We start from the raw sequence: 18578 nt of genomic DNA on the forward strand, positions 1-18578 counted from the left end.
TTGGTCAGTAACAAAATTTCATCTCAATACTTTGTTATATATCCTTTGTTGGCAATGACAGAGGTCAAACGTTTTCTGTAAGTCTTCACAAGGTTGGCACACACTGTTGTTGGTATGTTGGCCCATTCCTCCATGCAGATCTCCTCTAGAGCAGTGATGTTTTGGGGCTGTCGCTTGGCAACACGGACTTTCAACTCCTTCCAAAGGTTTTCTATAGGGTTGAGATCTGGAGACTGGCTAGGCCACTCCAGGACCTTGAAATGCTTCTTACAAAGCCACTCCTTCGTTGCCCTGGCGGTGTGCTTTGGATCATTGTCATGTTGAAAGACCCAGCCATGTTTCATCTTCAATGTCCTTGCTGATGGAAGGAGGTTTGCACTCAAAATCTCACGATACATGGCCCCATTCATTCTTTCATGTACCCGGATCAGTCGTCCTGGCCCCTTTGCAGAGAAACAGCCCCAAAGCATGATGTTTCCACCCCCATGCTTTACAGTAGGTATGGTGTTTGATGGATGCAACTCAGTATTCTTTTTCCTCCAAACACGAAAAGTTGTGTTTCTACCAAACAGTTCCAGTTTGGTTTCATCAGACCATAGGACATTCTCCCAATACTCTTCTGGATCATCCAAATGCTCTCTAGCAAACTTCAGACGGGCCCGGACATGTACTGGCTTAAGCAGTGGGACACGTCTGGCACTGCAGGATCTGAGTCCCTGGCGGCGTAGTGTGTTACTGATGGTAGGCTTTGTAACATTGGTCCCAGCTCTCTGCAGTTCATTCACTAGGTCCCCCCGCGTGGTTCTGGGATTTTTGTTCACCGTTCTTGTGATCATTTTGACCCCACGGGGTGAGATTTTGCGTGGAGCCCCAGATCGAGGGAGATTATCAGTGGTCTTGTATGTCTTCCATTTTCTAATTATTGCTCCCACAGTTGATTTCTTCAATCCAAGCTGGTTGCCTATTGCAGATTCAGTCTTCCCAGCCTGGTGCAGGGCTACAATTTTGTTTCTGGTGTCCTTTGACAGCTCTTTGGTCTTCACCATAGTGGAGTTTGGAGTCTGACTGTTTGAGGGTGTGCACAGGTGTCTTTTTATACTGATAACAAGTTTAAACAGGTGCCATTACTACAGGTAATGAGTGGAGGAAAGAGGAGACTCTTAAAGAAGAAGTTACAGGTCTGTGAGAGCCAGAAATCTTGATTGTTTGTAGGTGACCAAATACTTATTTTCCACCATAATTTGCAAATAAATTCTTACAAAATCAGACAATGATTTTCTGGATTTGTTTTCTCATTTTGTCTCTCATAGTTGAGGTCTACCTATGATGTAAATTACAGACGCCTCTCATCTTTTTAAGTGGTGGAACTTGCACTATTGGTGACTGACTAAATACTTTTTTGCCCCACTGTATATGTCAATGCCTCAGATTTGGAGTTCTGTATTAGGTGTATGATAGCCCTGAAACGCGTAGGTGTAACTGAGCTTTTTTTTTTTATTTACCTTTTTGTTTTGTTCGTGTTGGATTAAAAGTTATTTTTAATAACACAACTTCAGAGTAGTGCTGGATTGTACTCTATATGGATCCCCAATAACAAGAATGGAACCCTGAGACACCCTGTTTTAATGGAGAAGCTGTTGCATATGCACTCTGCAATGCTAAGAGGATGCTGGGAATAGCTGAGGACTTAGCTTCTCTTTGGCCATCCCATATATGCATGACTGCAACTCCATTAATACGAAAGAACTTCGAACCTCCATTATCCTGATTATTGGGAACTCAACCTTTCAGATAGGGGAAAGTTTGGGATGGATAGGGATGACTTGTCATTACTGGAATACACCTTTCCAAAATAATCAGTGCAAAATTTTGGATGTATTAAGGTAAAATTGTGTGTGTGTGTGTGTATATATATATATATATATATATATATATATATATATATATATATATATATATATATATATTAATATTTCATCCCTTTTAAACAGTGAATGAAATTGTAAAACCTGTTCATACATTTATAGATGAGAGGCCAAGCAATAAAATATGTATAATATTTTATAATATGCGAGATACAATACAGCATCTAACAATGAAATAACTATGAATATTAACCATGAAGGTTTCTATTCCCATAAAGCACATGCCATATATAGATATCCATGGCAGAGTAACTATTTTTTGCAATACAATATTTATAATAATGAAACATTAAAGTAAGCTTGTAGAAGCCGCGTACTGACATTGGAATAATTGTAGACATCCATGTTTAATTTATTTCTATTAGAACCAACTGTTTATCAGAAGGGTGAAAATGTGAGCCCCCTCCCCCACCAAACCATAATCAACCACTTTATGTTAAAGTACCTATTAACTAATTCTAAATTAATGGAGAAGCTTTGGAAGCACATTTAACATCCACATAAATATCAAATGAATGTGCTTTGATCAGAAGTATTATAATGAGTACCAAATGAATTGATAGTGATGGGCCTCTTAAAAGGCTTCCTGATAGTGTGTGCTGAATATATTTTCTTTTGCTTTTATGTTCTGCTTGGGAAATAAAAACTTATCTTCTTCCATTTGACCGCTCAACTGAAATGATAATGTCTTCCACAAAACCCTCGCACTCCCTGGCATTTTAATTGATATATTCACTCAACAATGCCAAAAGACTAAGCGATAGAGATTAATAATATATTCCCATGATGCACATCCATCAATCCATCCTTTTGCAAGCATTAAATATGTATATTGCAGAAGGCTTTTTATCATGTGTAGAACCAGTGGTATGCTTGAAGAGCCTGAAATATGCAAACTCTGTGTTGATTCAGCCACCAAGTTGGCATGTAGTATGCATTAACAATGCTTAGCACTCATGGTGATGAAACCAGACATATTGTGGTCGCCTATGATTTAAAGAGTAACTTGAATTATAAAACCGCTTTTCGTAAATGAATAGTAAAGGTAAATACAAGAATATTTCTAATATATCTTATATAAATATGTTTCCTTCTCCAGTTATCAGACTGACACAGTTTTTACATAGAAGTCTATAGAGAGGGGAGAGAGATCAAGTGGCTGGAAAAGACACACATATGAATGTAACAAATTGTTGAGGTCCGCAATACTTTGGTCCAATTAAAATTCAACTTTTAATAAATCTTCTTAAAAATCCATAATAATGTACATGATATAACAGAAGAAAAAATAACAAACAACAAGTAAAAAAAAACGCCGACACGTTTCGAGGTACTCTACCCCTTAGTCATGGCATGTACATTATTATGGATTTTTAAGAAGATTTATTAAAAGTTGAATTTTCATTGGACCAAAGTATTGCGGACCTCAACAATTTGTTACCTTCACATGAAAGCTTTTCTCTTTGGAGTCCAGAGATTTGGAAGGTCGTGCACCCTTTGGTTTCCACTATATGGTGAGTGACAGTGTCTGCTTTTTTTGAACTTTTTTGTTTTAACACATATGAATGCAGCTGCTAAACTCTTCTACACATAGAGACAGGGAGCTCTTTTACGTGTTATGTTTCAAGATATGACTCTGCACAGAATAAGCCTGCTCTTCCCCCTCCTGCTCCTGCTCCTCCATAGACTTGTGTACATGAGATTAATACAGAACCTCCCACGCTCGTATACAAGACTTCTCCCGAGCTGCACCACTTCTCTGGAATGCTCTACCCCGCACAATCAGATTAACTCCCAATTTCTACAGTTTCAAACACAAACTAAAGAAACATCTTTTCAGACAAGCCTATCACAATTTCTAACGTAAACCCTTCCGTACTATAATTAGAATCCCCAAAATTTAACCCTCCTCTGTCCCCGCTCCCACATTACCCCACATGATATGATGCCATTTCAGGCTAACTTTATAGGTCCAAGCTCCATCCACATGTTAAAGGACACAACTGTTGATGGCTCATAAAGTTTTATGTTTGTGTAATGACAGTAACCTCTATTACAGAAGTGTCTGACCTCTGCATAAGCAATGCCGCCCCCTCTGCCTCATAGATTGTAAGCTCTTGCGAGCAGGGCCCTCAGTCCCATTGTGTGAAATGACTTTCTTTGTAATGCTGTAATATATAATTCTGTCTGTATTTAAACCCTACAAATTGTACAGCGCTGTGGAATATGTTGGTGCTATAGAAATAAAATTTATTATTTATTATTATGATTACAGGGACAAACTATATATAAATAACCAGTCTAAGTAAAGACAAGGAGGAGAATAAGTGAAGTAGAAGACATTTCATTGATGTATTACAAATTTTCTTTTATTCACCTATACTTAATTTAAGGTTATTTTATAAACGAAGATGCCCTTTAAAAAAATTTCATTTTTTTTTCCTATTCTTAAGATCTCTACTTGTTGTCATGGAATGAGCACATACTTGGTTACACATAGTTGTAAAAAAAAAAAAAAAAAACACCTATCCAGATAATCTAATGCTCATATAGTTACTTTGTTCATTTTTCTGCCATGGATTTTGCTATAGCAACATTTACAAGTGTTGCAGGCAGATTTTGATGCTCAATTGGATATGGATTTACTATGGACTTGCTGTGGATTTCGCTCTTTGCTATCTGAGTTAATGTTAAAATTTTACAGCAGATCTTCTAGGGCCATATACATGGTGGAAAAAATAAGCCATGTGTGAATCCAAAACAACAAACTAATGAAACAGCAATTTAAGCCTCTAAGCATAGCCAGAACCTTTCCATTTACTGATAGTAAGCAAAAAACTATGAAATACAAAGTACATAAATGTTCAAATGTAGAACAAATAAGGGCGGCCATTGTCTACACACTAGAGCAATGTCAGTCAAGCCAGCTGATATTGGTGGGACCGGCAGTGCCTCTAATGTGTATGGGGGCGTCCTGATCTTCCCTTGATGGTTGATGTTGGTGGAAAGAATGATGGGGTTGTTAAATTTCCATATGCACAATCCTTCTATTATAAAGGGAGATAAGTCGCAAGCAGAGGTGACTGGCAGGGCCTTACATCTCTCCCTAAACTGAGAAAGTTCTCCACATACAATATTAGATTAGTGAAGTCCAGTCCCGTAAACTTACTACCTACATATTAAATTAGCTCAGTTGTGTCAAGAAGAAACTCATTATCTACATATTGGATTTGTCCAGCCCAGTCTAGTCAGGAGGAATTTCACTATCTACCTATTAGTCAAGGTAAAACTCATTATCTCCATATTGAATTAGCTCAGTCCAAACTAGTTAAGAATAAACTCACTACAGTATATACTTACATGTATACATGTACAACTCAAGTCCGAAGTTAGAAATCATCTAATAATTGTGATTTATGTTAATGGATTTAATGTTCTTTGTAATTATTATTATAATTATGTATCAATTACACTATAATAAAATGGAAGTAATATAAAAATGTTGCAATGAATTCACTGTGGAGCTTTTTTTGTACTCGTATTTTATATTTTTTATATTATTATTGTGTTATCCATGCTGAATTTCCCCATGGTGGGACTATTAATGGATTATATTATCTTATATGATATTACTCCATTTTTACAAAAACTACTAATAGCCCATACACCCTAAATAGCTGTCGGCTAAACACTTGTCGACCCAAAGATATTCTTCATGACTTCCCCATATATATGCATGTTCTGTTCAGATGAGTGTACATGTGTTTCAAAGGAGATTTCTGCTAGCATCCAGAAGAAAAAAGAATTAGGCGTGATAATATTTTTCACGTCTGATCCTTCCTTCGCTGGTTCTGCCTCTGGAGGCGGAGTCTAAGATCGGTCCACAGCAGTCTCCATTCTGGTCCGATATTAGACTCTGCCTCCTCACAGACGAGCCTCCGGCAGAACCAGCGTTGATTGGCCGAATGCTGTACTCTGTATGTCATTCGGCCAATCAACGCTGGTCAATGCATTCCTATGGGAAAAAGTCAGCTCCCGCATATCGCAAGCTGACAGGGATCCAGACATAATACAGGTACTTGGGCTTGTTAGATGCCCCCAGACATGCTTCCCCTGCTGTCCCAGTTGCATTCCAGGGTGTTGGCATCATTTCCTGGGGTGTGATAGTGGACTTGGTGACTCTCCTGAGTCAAATGGTGGGATCCCTGAAATGAAGCATTTTTCCCCATAGACTATAATGGGGTTCAATATTCTTTCGAATAGTCAAATATTGAGTGGCTATTCGAAACAAATATCGAATATTTTACTGTTCGCTCATCTCTAATAGTGATATTAAATTATATTATATATAATAATAATAATTTAATATAATAATATTATACGCTATATACTTATATACTGCTATATATTAAGAAACTCAGATTTCCAATGTGTGTATATATATATATATATATATATATATATATATATGTATTTGTATGCAAGAGAAAAAAAATAAATTTTCCCAATTGGACAAGCATCAGTTGATTTATTCTTTGTTTATTATATTGTTTCATTTTGACTTGATATGATTTTAGGATTTGGTTTCTTCACTTTCGTCTAATAACTAGTGAGTCCTGTCAGCCGGCATTTTTCTCTCCCTGACGCCTTAGTACTAATTTGCACAAGATTTGAAAAGGAAGCGCTGCATCTGTTACTCAATATTAACAAGAAACTCCAAGCAGGGGAGGAAGACAATTCAATGATGGTGGCAGTCCGCCAAGTCGAGAAACTCCACTGAAGTCTAACAAGCCGCTCCATTTCCATTATGTATTATTTCAATGTAATTGATAAAATCTGCAAATTTTCAGGACGATCAATTCTAGAGTTATCCCTTCTCTGCAGTGGATGGAAAGTTTCAAAGTTTGTTTTAAACTCCAAGTATCTGTAGGCGCTTGCTACATGGACATAGAAGATTAGGTTTCTCAAATGTAACTGCAACCAGGAGCTTATATAAAGTATTGGGAATAAGTAAATAGTCTACAATTTTCTAGTTATTACTATACTTGTCGACAGTTAGCAAAATCCTAAAATTGCAGAAACTGCGTCTGTATACCTCATAGTATGATCACAGTATGAACATATTTGTTATTCTTCCACTCATTGCTAATAGAACTTGACACATGTCCTAAGATATACAACGCAGAATGCAAAAGGCTTAATAACAATCTGAACCCCTTTAATACCATTTCTACAAATTGTAGTACAAAATGTTTTAAAGGAAAATATTCATTCTTTGCCCAATTTAAAGGGATGTTCAACTCATTTTTGTTGATGACTTAACCTCTGGATGGGACACCATTAACAGGTTAGTTCATGACTAAAGAGCTCCATAGCACATCTTCCCATAGGTAAATCCAAAGTATTTGTCCTCTTTTTATCCTATATGTAACCTATAGCTATACAAGCTGAGCCAAATGAGCCAAATGTTCATATTCCAACAGGAAAGTAAAGGGCATATATAAAAGAAAGCAATTTTAGCAGATCCGCCAGCTGTCATTGAAATGGCTGCTGAAGAGAAGCCATGGAATAAAACGTGCCAGCTTTTCTTACCTTTCATTCCAAATTTTGAGCGTCTTCCATATTTGTTGATGACAATAAACAGGACCACTAGGAGGACGCACGCAAAAGCGGCAAGACCGACTGCTATGGAAACCTGGAAATAAAAATACAAACATTGTGTATGGATTGGAGGTCTCCACGCTCTCATAATTACCAGGACATTCAGGACATGGACTTTACAGCATAATTCACCCCACCTCCTTCCCTTACTACAAGGTATGATAAATGCTAGAAATTACCCTGTTCACATGCACCTGTCATATAGGAAAGCTGAATGCACACCGTTAGTATCAATTTATGTTATTAATGATTTCACAGCCTCTAACTGCAAGCACTTTCCATGAGTATGGTGGCTTCTAGTGTGCTTACAAATTCTAATACTACCATACATATTATTTTAACGCTTTACATAGAACCTCTATACATATTTTTCTCTAAAACCTCCAATAATTACATTTCATGATCTAATTACAGATACAAAACCTATTCTATATGTATATGAGTTGTATGCATGAAAGAAAAGCCCTAGCTGCTGCATTAGTATTAGGGGGAGGAAATTTCTTTAAATCTTATGCCAGCTTATATTATTAAGGCTGTATTCACACTGTGATTGCATTGTACTTTTAAAATATGCTTAAGGGAAATTTACTGCATATATGTTTAGCCTATAAACCATTCCACTACATTACGATCCTTTTTTTTTTGCCATATCTGTTTGTTTTTTTTAAATATTTTTTATTATTACTTTTTTAAACATGGGAGCCTATGGAAATGTATCCCACTGTATGACTATACAGTGACATAGAATAAAAGATATATTGTATGTTTGGGAAATCTTCCAACAGATACCTCCAAAATACACAACAAACATAATGTAGTATGTTACTGAATCTGCTAGTTCTCAGTAACACAAACTGTGTACTGTACGTGCGTAGATGGAGGGATGGTAAGACATGATACCATGATGGTGCCAACAATCCACAACGCTTCAGGATATTTAGATAACACACTAGGGCAAAAAAAAAACCTAAATCTTTGTTCTTAAATGATGGAAAATGCAGCTGCAAAACTATGCCACTGCTTTAGTGCCCTGGGGTCTAGGAGTCAGGTCTCAGTGAACCAAAATACAAACTCGTTTTGGTGTTATTTCTTTTCTATATTTTATTCCCATTTTATTTTCTGTATTGTATTGTGATTTTACATGTAATTGCTTGACAATCCATTGACGTATACTCTTTGTATGTCAGTGGCTAGTACTGACCCACTTGGGTTAATAAATATATAAAAATTCATATAGCTTGTTTCATATTATCCAATGAGCCCAGACACTCACAGGGCACGTGTGGAAGGTTAACAAAGGTGATTGCAGGTGTGCCAAGTGGCTTGGTAAGGTGAGATCCAAAACTGAAAAAATATATGTACAACATGGTGCACAAAACCCACGCATAGACTGCCTATCCACATTATTTGACACCTGTTCTCCAAGCCAATGCAAAGGGCAGATACCTTCTTAATAGTCCCTGTCTGGTTTTATGTGACTACATATTCAGGTATATCATATTTACTGACAACATGTCTAATGGTACAGAAATCTATTAACAGCTGGAAGAAGGGGGCCATTACAACACTTGAATGTGGAAGGAGAGATGGACAAGTGGTTTTAGAAATGCAAGAGTTAAGATTTTTCTTATATAAATTCACATATACTTTATAAAAATGCATACCCACAGACCATGTACATTTCCATAACTCGCATGATCATTAGCAGGATTTGTACAAAGATCCTTTTATATTCAGTTTATCATCTGCACAGAAGGCGCTAGCACTGAGAAATATGTTAAAAGCTGAGACTGTGTTTTCTTAAGACATCAAAATGTAACTCACGCCAAAAGTGTCCTCTTCTGGTTTATGAGTCACGCTGATTGGAGGCGTGGGACTTATTCCAAGATCTGCTACTGAAACAAAAGGAGTTGAATAATTCTATGAACAATATATTATTATTCTCCTTATGCACTGCTTGCTTAAAAGGCCACCAACTATTTTTATCTCAGGGTTCAGATAATTGGATACCAGCAGACATACTAGTGCACTTCACCGTCTAGGGACCCTTCTTAGTTTGAATATAAATGTACATAGGCCCTGAGAGGTTTAAGAACCTTTCTAATAGAATTCACGCATAATCAAATATGGACATCTTCAAACTTATTACAGAAAAATATCCTGCTGGTTAGTTTTCTATCCGACCTTAACCCCTTACATTTTGGCCCAGGAGACTAACGTTCTATTAACAAAGAATGGAAAGTTAACAATTCTTGGCCGAATAGATGTTGGCGAGTAAAGGAAATTCCCTGGCAAAACCCCTTTGGCATTTCCTGTCAACATGATCTATTAGGTGTTTGGTAAAAGGGACCAAACCCATGAAATGTATTCAGTAATCTGAGCTTAAGGTAGCAGCCCCATGTACTCCACTGATAAAAAAAAAAGCAGGAAAATACGTACCTGAAACAAAATAATCAGTATTCTCTGTAAAAAGGACAGTAAATGGCAGATTTAGTAAATCAGAACTAACTGTAGATGTAACACTAAGAGCACTAGTTTATATATCAAATAGGTATAACATTGGGGGTGGAAATGTGTACCAATATCCATTGTCTATATTCTATCAACTACATATGGGATGGATAGACAGACAGACAGACAGACAGACAGACAGACAGACAGACAGACAGATAGATAGATAGATAGATAGATAGATAGATAGATAGATACGATAGACAGACAGACAAACAGACAGACACGATAGATAGATGATAGATAGATAGATAGATAGATAGATAGATGGATGGATGGATGGATGGATGGATGGATGGATGGATGGATGGATGGATGGATGGATGGATGGATGGATGGATGGATGGATGGATGGATGGATGGATGGATGGATGGATAGATAGATAGATAGATAGATAGATAGATAGATAGATAGATAGATAGATAGATAGATAGATAGATAGATAGATATTGCAGATAGCTGGACAAAGAAAGAGACAGATAAACAGAAAAGGTATGTAAATTTTAAGTATTTGAAGGGAACCTGTCATATGGATTTGCTACTGATTTACTGCCCAGACAAGGAGACAATGTTGAGCACAAGGAGACAATCAATAGTCAAACACAAGGGCTATGAAGTCGGACTGGAACCCAGTTTTGGGAGGAGTTGGAGTTGGAAAGAATTTACAAACTCCAGCTTAAAAATAAAAATTAGTAACTATTTTGAACTATATTATACAACCATCAATGTGACAGATCCCCTTTAAAACAAATGGATAAACTACTCATATATTTTAATTTTAGAAAGGACATGCAATAAAATGCAAACAATTATAAGATATGAACAATGCAAATATAGCAAATGAAACAAATGCATGTTATGTAGCTTATCACAAAGTAATACACTAAATAGAACAGTCGCATGCTATAGCAGCTTATCACAGAATAATACACTAAGGAATACCATGGATTAAATTGCCTACAATCTGTATTGTATTTGATTGAAAAACTCAAGAAGTTTCCAGAAGCCAGATTGCTTATATTAATATTAGATATCCCCTGAGTTCCCTAATACCAAAATATGGCAAAAATGTGCATTTCTCAGGCTAACAGTGACCTTTCCTTTAATGCCTATAATGTCATTGATCATGATCAGATTTGGATGATCTATAGATTTCCTTCTGTACAATGTTATTGTACTTGCAATAAGGAGCCACTAATCCTAGAATTGGATTATATTACATTGGATATAAATTCTTTAGCGCCGACTAAGTATACGCTATCAACCAGATTACATATGATAATGTGACTTCTGAGAACCAGGAGTGAAGAATATCATGACTAAAAGAGAGTAAAATGGCCGAAGATCAACTTCCGTGACTCATAGACATCCTATCTATATCCAGCGGCTATGTAACTACGAGATCAGATACATTGCCTGATGCCCATTATATTAAAGAATCCTACTGTATTTGCAATAATAGATTTTATAGGATGTAATAAAGGTGGGACATTCATGTTAAGCCAAGGACTTAAAGAAAAAATTTAACTCACCAGGGTATGGCTGCTCCAAAAAATGTGCGTAAACCGATTGGGTAGCAATTCCAAACTTATTTTTAGCAATGAGAGTATAGTTTCCATTATAATAATGTGTAGGTTTATTAAACAATAGGCAGCCCTCCATTAAAGTGTCCTGCTTATAAACCTCTTGACGTATGAAATCCACCGGCCGTAAGGGTTGGTTGTTATGATACCAGGTTAAGACTGGGTAAGGATTCCCACGAACAGTAAATTCAATGCAGTGCTCCAAGTGAACAACTGGCTCTCTCAAGCTCAATATCCGAGGAGGATCTACATATAAAGAGGGAGAAACAAGTCAATGTCTGCTTTTCTAAAATATACAATAAACCATACGGAGGACACAGATTCAAGTGGTAAAGACCATTAGAAAATGTCTTATGTTTTATTTTGTATGAATGATTGTCGGAGGTGTCATGGCTTACCGCAAAAGGAGAGAGAGGACATCACTGCTACCTGTGACCACATTGTTTGCTAAGAAAAAGACCAAATTGATCCCCTCCCCCCAGCATGGTCACAATAACATAATAACATTACAGCGAGATGGTGGTTAAACGGGTTATACCACTAAAATGATTTCTCCCATATTCAGTTGTTGCGCTTTGTCTATTTCTGGACTTCCGATTGATGTGAAAAAAGTTGTGGCTCCCTTTCTGCATCTACCTCTACATTCGTAACTGAGGTAAAACTCCCCCATTCTCATTGTCAGTAAGCGCCTGGATATGTAATAATTTATTTTAGTGTGATAACCTATTTTATCTTGTGATCAAGTGGGCTTTAACTATGCAAAAACCTCAGTCATTGTTAATGCTAGGTCAGGTGTCAGCATACAAGACATATTTCCCTGGAAGCCTGAGTCCCTGAAGGGTTGGCACTTAGGCAAACATGGCCACCAATTTTGTCTGGACTGGAAACATCTAAATCAAAACTGCTATTATTATACTCCGGGGTCTAATCAAATCCCAAAGTATAAGAAGTGGAGGCTCAGAAGAGGTGATCAAACAATGTTACTCAGCTTCCATAGACTACAGCACTTCTCTTTGGTTTCTTCGGCTCTTCTGTCTGACATCAGAGACTGCTGATAAGGCCTTAGGGGTTTCATTGGCATCTTGACCCACAATGACACAGATGTGACCCCTCATACATTATATTGTGTGGAGGGGCCTCTATGGGACATTATACCGTGGGGAGGGCCGATTATGGAACAGTATACTGAGTGGAGGGGCTACTATGAGACATTACACTGTGTGGAGTGGCTGCTATGGGTTATTATACTATGTGAAGGGGCCAATATGGGACATTTTACTGTTTGGAGGGGGTGCTATGAGACATTATACTGTGTGGAGGAACTATTATGGGACATTATACCATATGGAGTGTCCACTATGGAATAATAAACTGTGTGTCACCACCCTAAGGCTGCTGCCATACGGTGGTCCTGTGTGCAATATCTGTAGTAATAGGGGGCTGCACATGAACTTTCATTGCTTCTAATAGGAAAGTACAGGAGTGTCCAAGGAAATAGCAGCAAACACATGAATCCAGAATCATCTGGTGGCAGCACGTCTGTGCTATGGTTTGTAGTATATGACCTTAGTATAGGGGTTGTCAGCCTTACAATTATTGCACGGCACTCCGAGCAGCTCAACTTTGATTTTCCAAGTGAAATCTGAATGCCATACAAAAAAGGTTGCCTACCCCTGTGCTAGGGATTCAATCTTTTGTTTTACAGGGTTGGTCATTATTTAAATGTAATATCACAGTATATTTTCCCTGGAGTGCAAACTATTTGTGGATCTTAGGACATCTCAAAGTGCATTCTACTCTATGTAACCGTTTCAACAGTACCTATAAAATTGCTTCAGTTATTTGCATAATTTTGTAAAAAAGTACTAAAGGAGAAAAAATGTGACAGGTCAACTATTGCATTGAAAATAGCTGTCCAATATATACTGTATTATACCGTAGATGGATAGATAGATCAATCGATTGTTAGAATACATGTTAACCCTTTATGTTAGAAAACAGGAGTAAAAAAAACGTTGCAAATCCATTGGATGGTGCATGGGATATCAAGTCTAGTAAACACTGGTCTTGATAAATTTCCCTATTAAACTTAATAATATATCTTATTAGAATAAAGTGACATGTCCCTCTCTTTTTAGCAGCCTCTATTTCCCTATCTTTTCCCTGCCTCAGAGCTGAAAGGAAATAATCACAAACCTCCTCGGTCAACCATAGAATGTGACTGCAATGTTACAGTAAATAGAAGACAAGGACAAAGACAAAGGAGGGTGAAGGAAGGAGATGCAGCTGCAGTCTCTCTGCCTCAGCTTGTGTCTTATATACAGCTTATGTCTTATATATGTTCAATGCCCTAAAGATTTGCTTATACAAGGTAGGTATTCACTAAGAATAAATAGAAATTGATGTAGATGCCGTACTCAACCTCTATTGACTAAAGCATCTAAAGTACTATCTACAGAGTTAACAAAGTTTAAGGGTATATTCTCATTGCCGTTATCACTTCAACTTACAGTAGATATTGAGTGACACTGTAGTTTTAGAAATCCCCACAATATTTTCGGCAATGCAGGTTACGTTGGATCCGTTGTCCTCTCCAGATACGTTGACTAGGGTCAGGTTGATCGAATGCACATTAGTCCAGTTGACATTAGTCTGAAGTCATCATGAACACGTCAGGGAAGCATAAAAAAGAAATATGCAAGAAAACCGTTAAAAATTGAACAAAGCAAATGCAAAAAGATTGCTGTGAAGTTATCTGCACGGAAGAACAAAAGCTGCTTTCATTATGACATCAAAGGAGATTTCAGCAGAGAGAAGAGAATTCAATTCTACAAATGCCTTTTTTGTACCTAGTTATTTCCTTTACAATGTTAACTATATTTTTATCTCTATAATTGTCAGAATAAAGTCCAATTATAATACAATTTCCATATAAACAATGGAAGGGAATTCATACAATTAGTAAAAAAATGTGTTTTGTTCATAATGGTTTCGAACTTTGCAATTGTGGAAGACATTATAGAGCTATTCTAATCTGTAATTTCTTTAAAATGTAGAAAATGAGTATATTCTAAAATATAATAATTAGTGTTTTAGGCTTTATCTGGGAAGACTAAAACAAACAAAATTGAATATGATGTTATCTTCTAATGTAAAGGTCTATGTTCAATGGGAGACTAGACACCCACGAACGCCGTATTAGCATCTGTGATGGAAAACATCTACAGTACCTTACTTTACCTTACATGAACAGTACAGTATAGTCAGACCACAATTCTAATCATGGATTTTTATGATTGTTAAAAAGAACCTGTCTGGTGAATTTGGGACACCATCACCAGCATTTTAGGGATTTATTGTCCCAAATATCACTATAGTATGCTTGCTGATGCCGCCATATTGACTCTCATAAGCATCCTCTAAAACCAGACCCAGTAGTGGTGATCCATTATTATGACAGCTGGGAGCCTATGATAGTCTGAAATAGAAGTCAGTGGATTTTACAATATACTGCAATATATTATTCTTGCAGTATATTGTGTGGCTAATCAGCTCCCTAAGGTACAAGTCCCCTAGGGGGTCTTATAATAAAAGTTAAAAAATAAAAAGTTAAACAAATATGTATATATATATATATATATATATATATATATATATATATATATATATATAATTAACCCACCCTCCCTTCCCTAGATCACATAAAATAAATAAAACAAACATATTGGATATCCTTACTAGAGATGAGCAAATACCATTCGATTGAGTAAGTATTTGATCGAATATTACGGTATTCGACATATTTGATTCTGATCGAATACCATGCCGTAAACGCAGTAAAAATTTGTATCCCCTCCCACCTTCCCTGGTGCTTTTTTTTACATCAATAACTGTGCAGGGAAGGTGGGAGGGGAAGCAGAAAAACGTAGGCATAAAAAAAAAAATAGGAAAAAGTCATTGCCTGGCTAAATCAGGTGAACTCAGATTTTATAAGAATAGTGTCAGTCATATTCGTGTCAGATGCATTTGGTGAGATAGGGAGAGACATCGTTGTGAGGGTCAGATAGCGATTTTAGCTTCTGCTAGGCAGGAAAACTGAAAATCAACAGCTCGTTTCAGAGCTAAACTGCAATGTGTTACTACACATGAGTCTGCCTCTCCTGGCGATTTAGTGGTTGTGAACCCACAACCAGCATGTCCCGTCCTCAGTGCTAATGACAAGACACAGTTCCATGTTTCTGTTCCAGCTCACAAGTTCCTTGTCCTCCTCCTCATCCTCCTCCTCCACCACCACCACCATCACCATTGAAAACAATATTTAAAACATTAAGGCTCACCCCAAGGACCTGAAAACTAATTTTTTTTATGGCTCACCCCAAGGGCCAAAAACTAAAACTCCGCAGGTTAAAGGCTCAATTCACCCAAAGGGGCAATAACTAAAACTCTGCTGCTACAAGGCTCAACTCACCCCAAGGGCCAAAAACTAAAACACTGCTGGTACAAGGCTCAACTCACTCCAAGGGCCTAAAACACTGCTGGTTAAAGGCTCAACTCACCCAAAGGGCCAAAAACTCTGCTGGTACAAGGCTCAACTCACCCCAAGGGCCAAAAACTAAAACACTGCTGGTACAAGGCTCAACTCACTCCAAGGGCCTAAAACACTGCTGGTTAAAGGCTCAACTCACCCAAAGGGCCAAAAACTCTGCTGGTACAAGGCTCAACTTACTTCAAGGGCCTAAGACTCTGCTGGTGCAAATCTCAAGTTACGTCAAGAGCCTAAAACTCTGCTACTACAAGGCTCAACTCACTTTAAGGGCCTAATACTCTGCTGGTTAAAGGCTCAATTCACCCCAAGGGCCTGAAAAGTAAATTTATGTGTGGCTCAGCTGAAGGGCGTGTAACTTAATTTGGAAGGGCTCACATGAAGGGCCAGAAAAGTAATTTTTGGAGGTCTCACCACATCACACATAAACAATGACAGTTAAGGGTGGGGGCTGTTGGATTTCCCATTGCCTATGCCATCTGTGGTTGTCATAGGCAATGTGATTTAAAGGGTGCATGCTAATGTTTCTTTTTCCATTTTCATAGAGGTTCTATTGAGTTTGGAAAGTGTCTAGTTGATAGGCTGTGATATTGAGGTAATACTGGGACTTGGGCGTGTTAGATGCCCCCAGGCATGCTTCCGCTGCTGTCCTAGTTGCATTCCAGAGGTGTTGGCATCATTTGCTGAGGTGTCATAGTGGACTTGGTCACTCTCCTTAGTCAAATTGTGATTTGCCCTGAAACTACCATTTTTTTCCCCCATAGACTATAATGGGATTCGATATTCCGTCAAATAGTCGAATATTGAGGGTCTACCCAAAATGAATATTGAATATTTCACTACTCGCTCATCTCTAATCCTTACATCTGAAAATACCCAAACTATAAATGTAAAATAATAAAAATATTTATCATATAAGGTGAATGCTGAAAGGGAAAAAAAATGGCTGAATTGCCATTTTTTGCCATTTCACCTCCAAAATTTTTTAATAAATAGCGATGAAAACATCAGACAATACTCAAAATGGCAATAAAAAAACCCTGAAACTTGCCCTGCAAAAAAAGACGCCTAAAGCTTTGTCCACATCTGCGCCCCTGTGTTTATTGTTCTGTTCTTTTAGGGGCTAAGAACAGCAGACAATAAGATTGCTATAATACTTGACACCAACAGTGCCAGACGGACCCCATTATATACTGTACTATAATAGAATCCATTGGGAATCTGTTCATTTAAACTGAAACTGCCAGACATAAAAGTCAGACTTGAAGCAATTTTTTGACTGATAATTTTAGATGGTCACTGCAATGGAGTGACATTTTTTTATAACTTTTTTTTTGAAAATTTTGGAATTTTTTGTAAAAGTATTATTACCTACCTAAACAACATATATATATTTGGTGTCATCATGATTAGAGATGAGCGAACACTAAAATGTTCGAGGTTCGAAATTCGATTCGAACAGCCGCTCAATGTTCGTGTGTTCGAACGGGTTTCGAACCCCATTATAGTCTATGGGGAACAGATACTCGTTAAGGGGGAAACCCAAATCCGTGTCTGGAGGGTCACCAAGTCCACTATGACACCCCAGGAAATGATGCCAACACCTCTGGAATGACACTGGGACAGCAGGGGAAGCATGTCTGGGGGCATCTAACACACCAAAGACCCTCTATTACCCCAACATCACAGCCTAACAACTACACACTTTACACACTCAATACCACCTCTCTGACAGTAGGAAAACACCTTGAAACATGTGTATTTGGCACTTGCAGTGAGGAGAGCTTGTCACCAGCAGTGAATTTGGCCCTTGTAGTAAGTTGAGGTTGGCACCAACATTTGTTTTGAAAATCAGGGTGGATTGAGCCTCTAACCAGCAGAGTTTGGGCAAATTCATGGTGGAGGGAGCCTCTAAAAACCCCAGTTTGGACCAATTCATGGTGGAGGGAGCCTCTAACCAGCCCAGTTTGGGCAAATTCATGGTGGAGGGAGCCTCTAAAAAACCCAGTTTGGACCAATTCATGGTGGAGGGAGCCTCTAACCAGCCCAGTTTGGGCAAATTCATGGTGGAGGGAGCCTCTAACCAGCCCAGTTTGGACCAATTAATGGTGGAGGGAGCCTCTAACCAGCCCAGTTTGGACCAATTAATGGTGGAGGGAGCCTCTAACCAGCCCAGTTTGGACCAATTCATGGTGGAGGGAGCCTCTAAACAGCCCAGTTTGGGCAAATTCATGGTGGAGGGAGCCTCTAAAAAACCCAGTTTGGACCAATTCATGGTGGAGGGAGCCTCTAACCAGCCCAGTTTGGACCAATTAATGGTGGAGGGAGCCTCTAACCAGCCCAGTTTGGACCAA

At 37.9% G+C, this 18578-nt stretch overlaps 1 protein-coding gene across 9 annotated transcripts in view; it reads right to left on the reverse strand.

The window, feature by feature from the left end:
• The window catches only part of NTRK3 (neurotrophic receptor tyrosine kinase 3), a 541580-nt gene that overhangs the window by 230809 nt on the left and 292193 nt on the right, over positions 1-18578 (reverse strand). For 3 of the 9 annotated variants that reach the window (XM_075273265.1, XM_075273263.1, XM_075273268.1), the window contains exons 8-12: positions 14192-14333; positions 11631-11927; positions 10026-10049; positions 9411-9478; positions 7518-7620 (exon numbers count right to left, since the gene is read on the reverse strand). In XM_075273265.1, coding sequence (XP_075129366.1) covers positions 7518-7620; positions 9411-9478; positions 10026-10049; positions 11631-11927; positions 14192-14333 — 634 coding nt within the window. Of the gene's footprint in view, positions 1-7517; positions 7621-9410; positions 9482-10025; positions 10050-11630; positions 11928-14191; positions 14334-18578 lie in introns of all 9 variants that reach the window. The other 6 variants (XM_075273264.1, XM_075273260.1, XM_075273262.1 and 3 more) reach the window with 3 other exon arrangements.

The sequence above is a fragment of the Leptodactylus fuscus genome, chromosome 5 (assembly GCF_031893055.1).
Source record: "Leptodactylus fuscus isolate aLepFus1 chromosome 5, aLepFus1.hap2, whole genome shotgun sequence".
Classification (NCBI taxonomy): Eukaryota; Metazoa; Chordata; class Amphibia; order Anura; family Leptodactylidae; genus Leptodactylus; species Leptodactylus fuscus.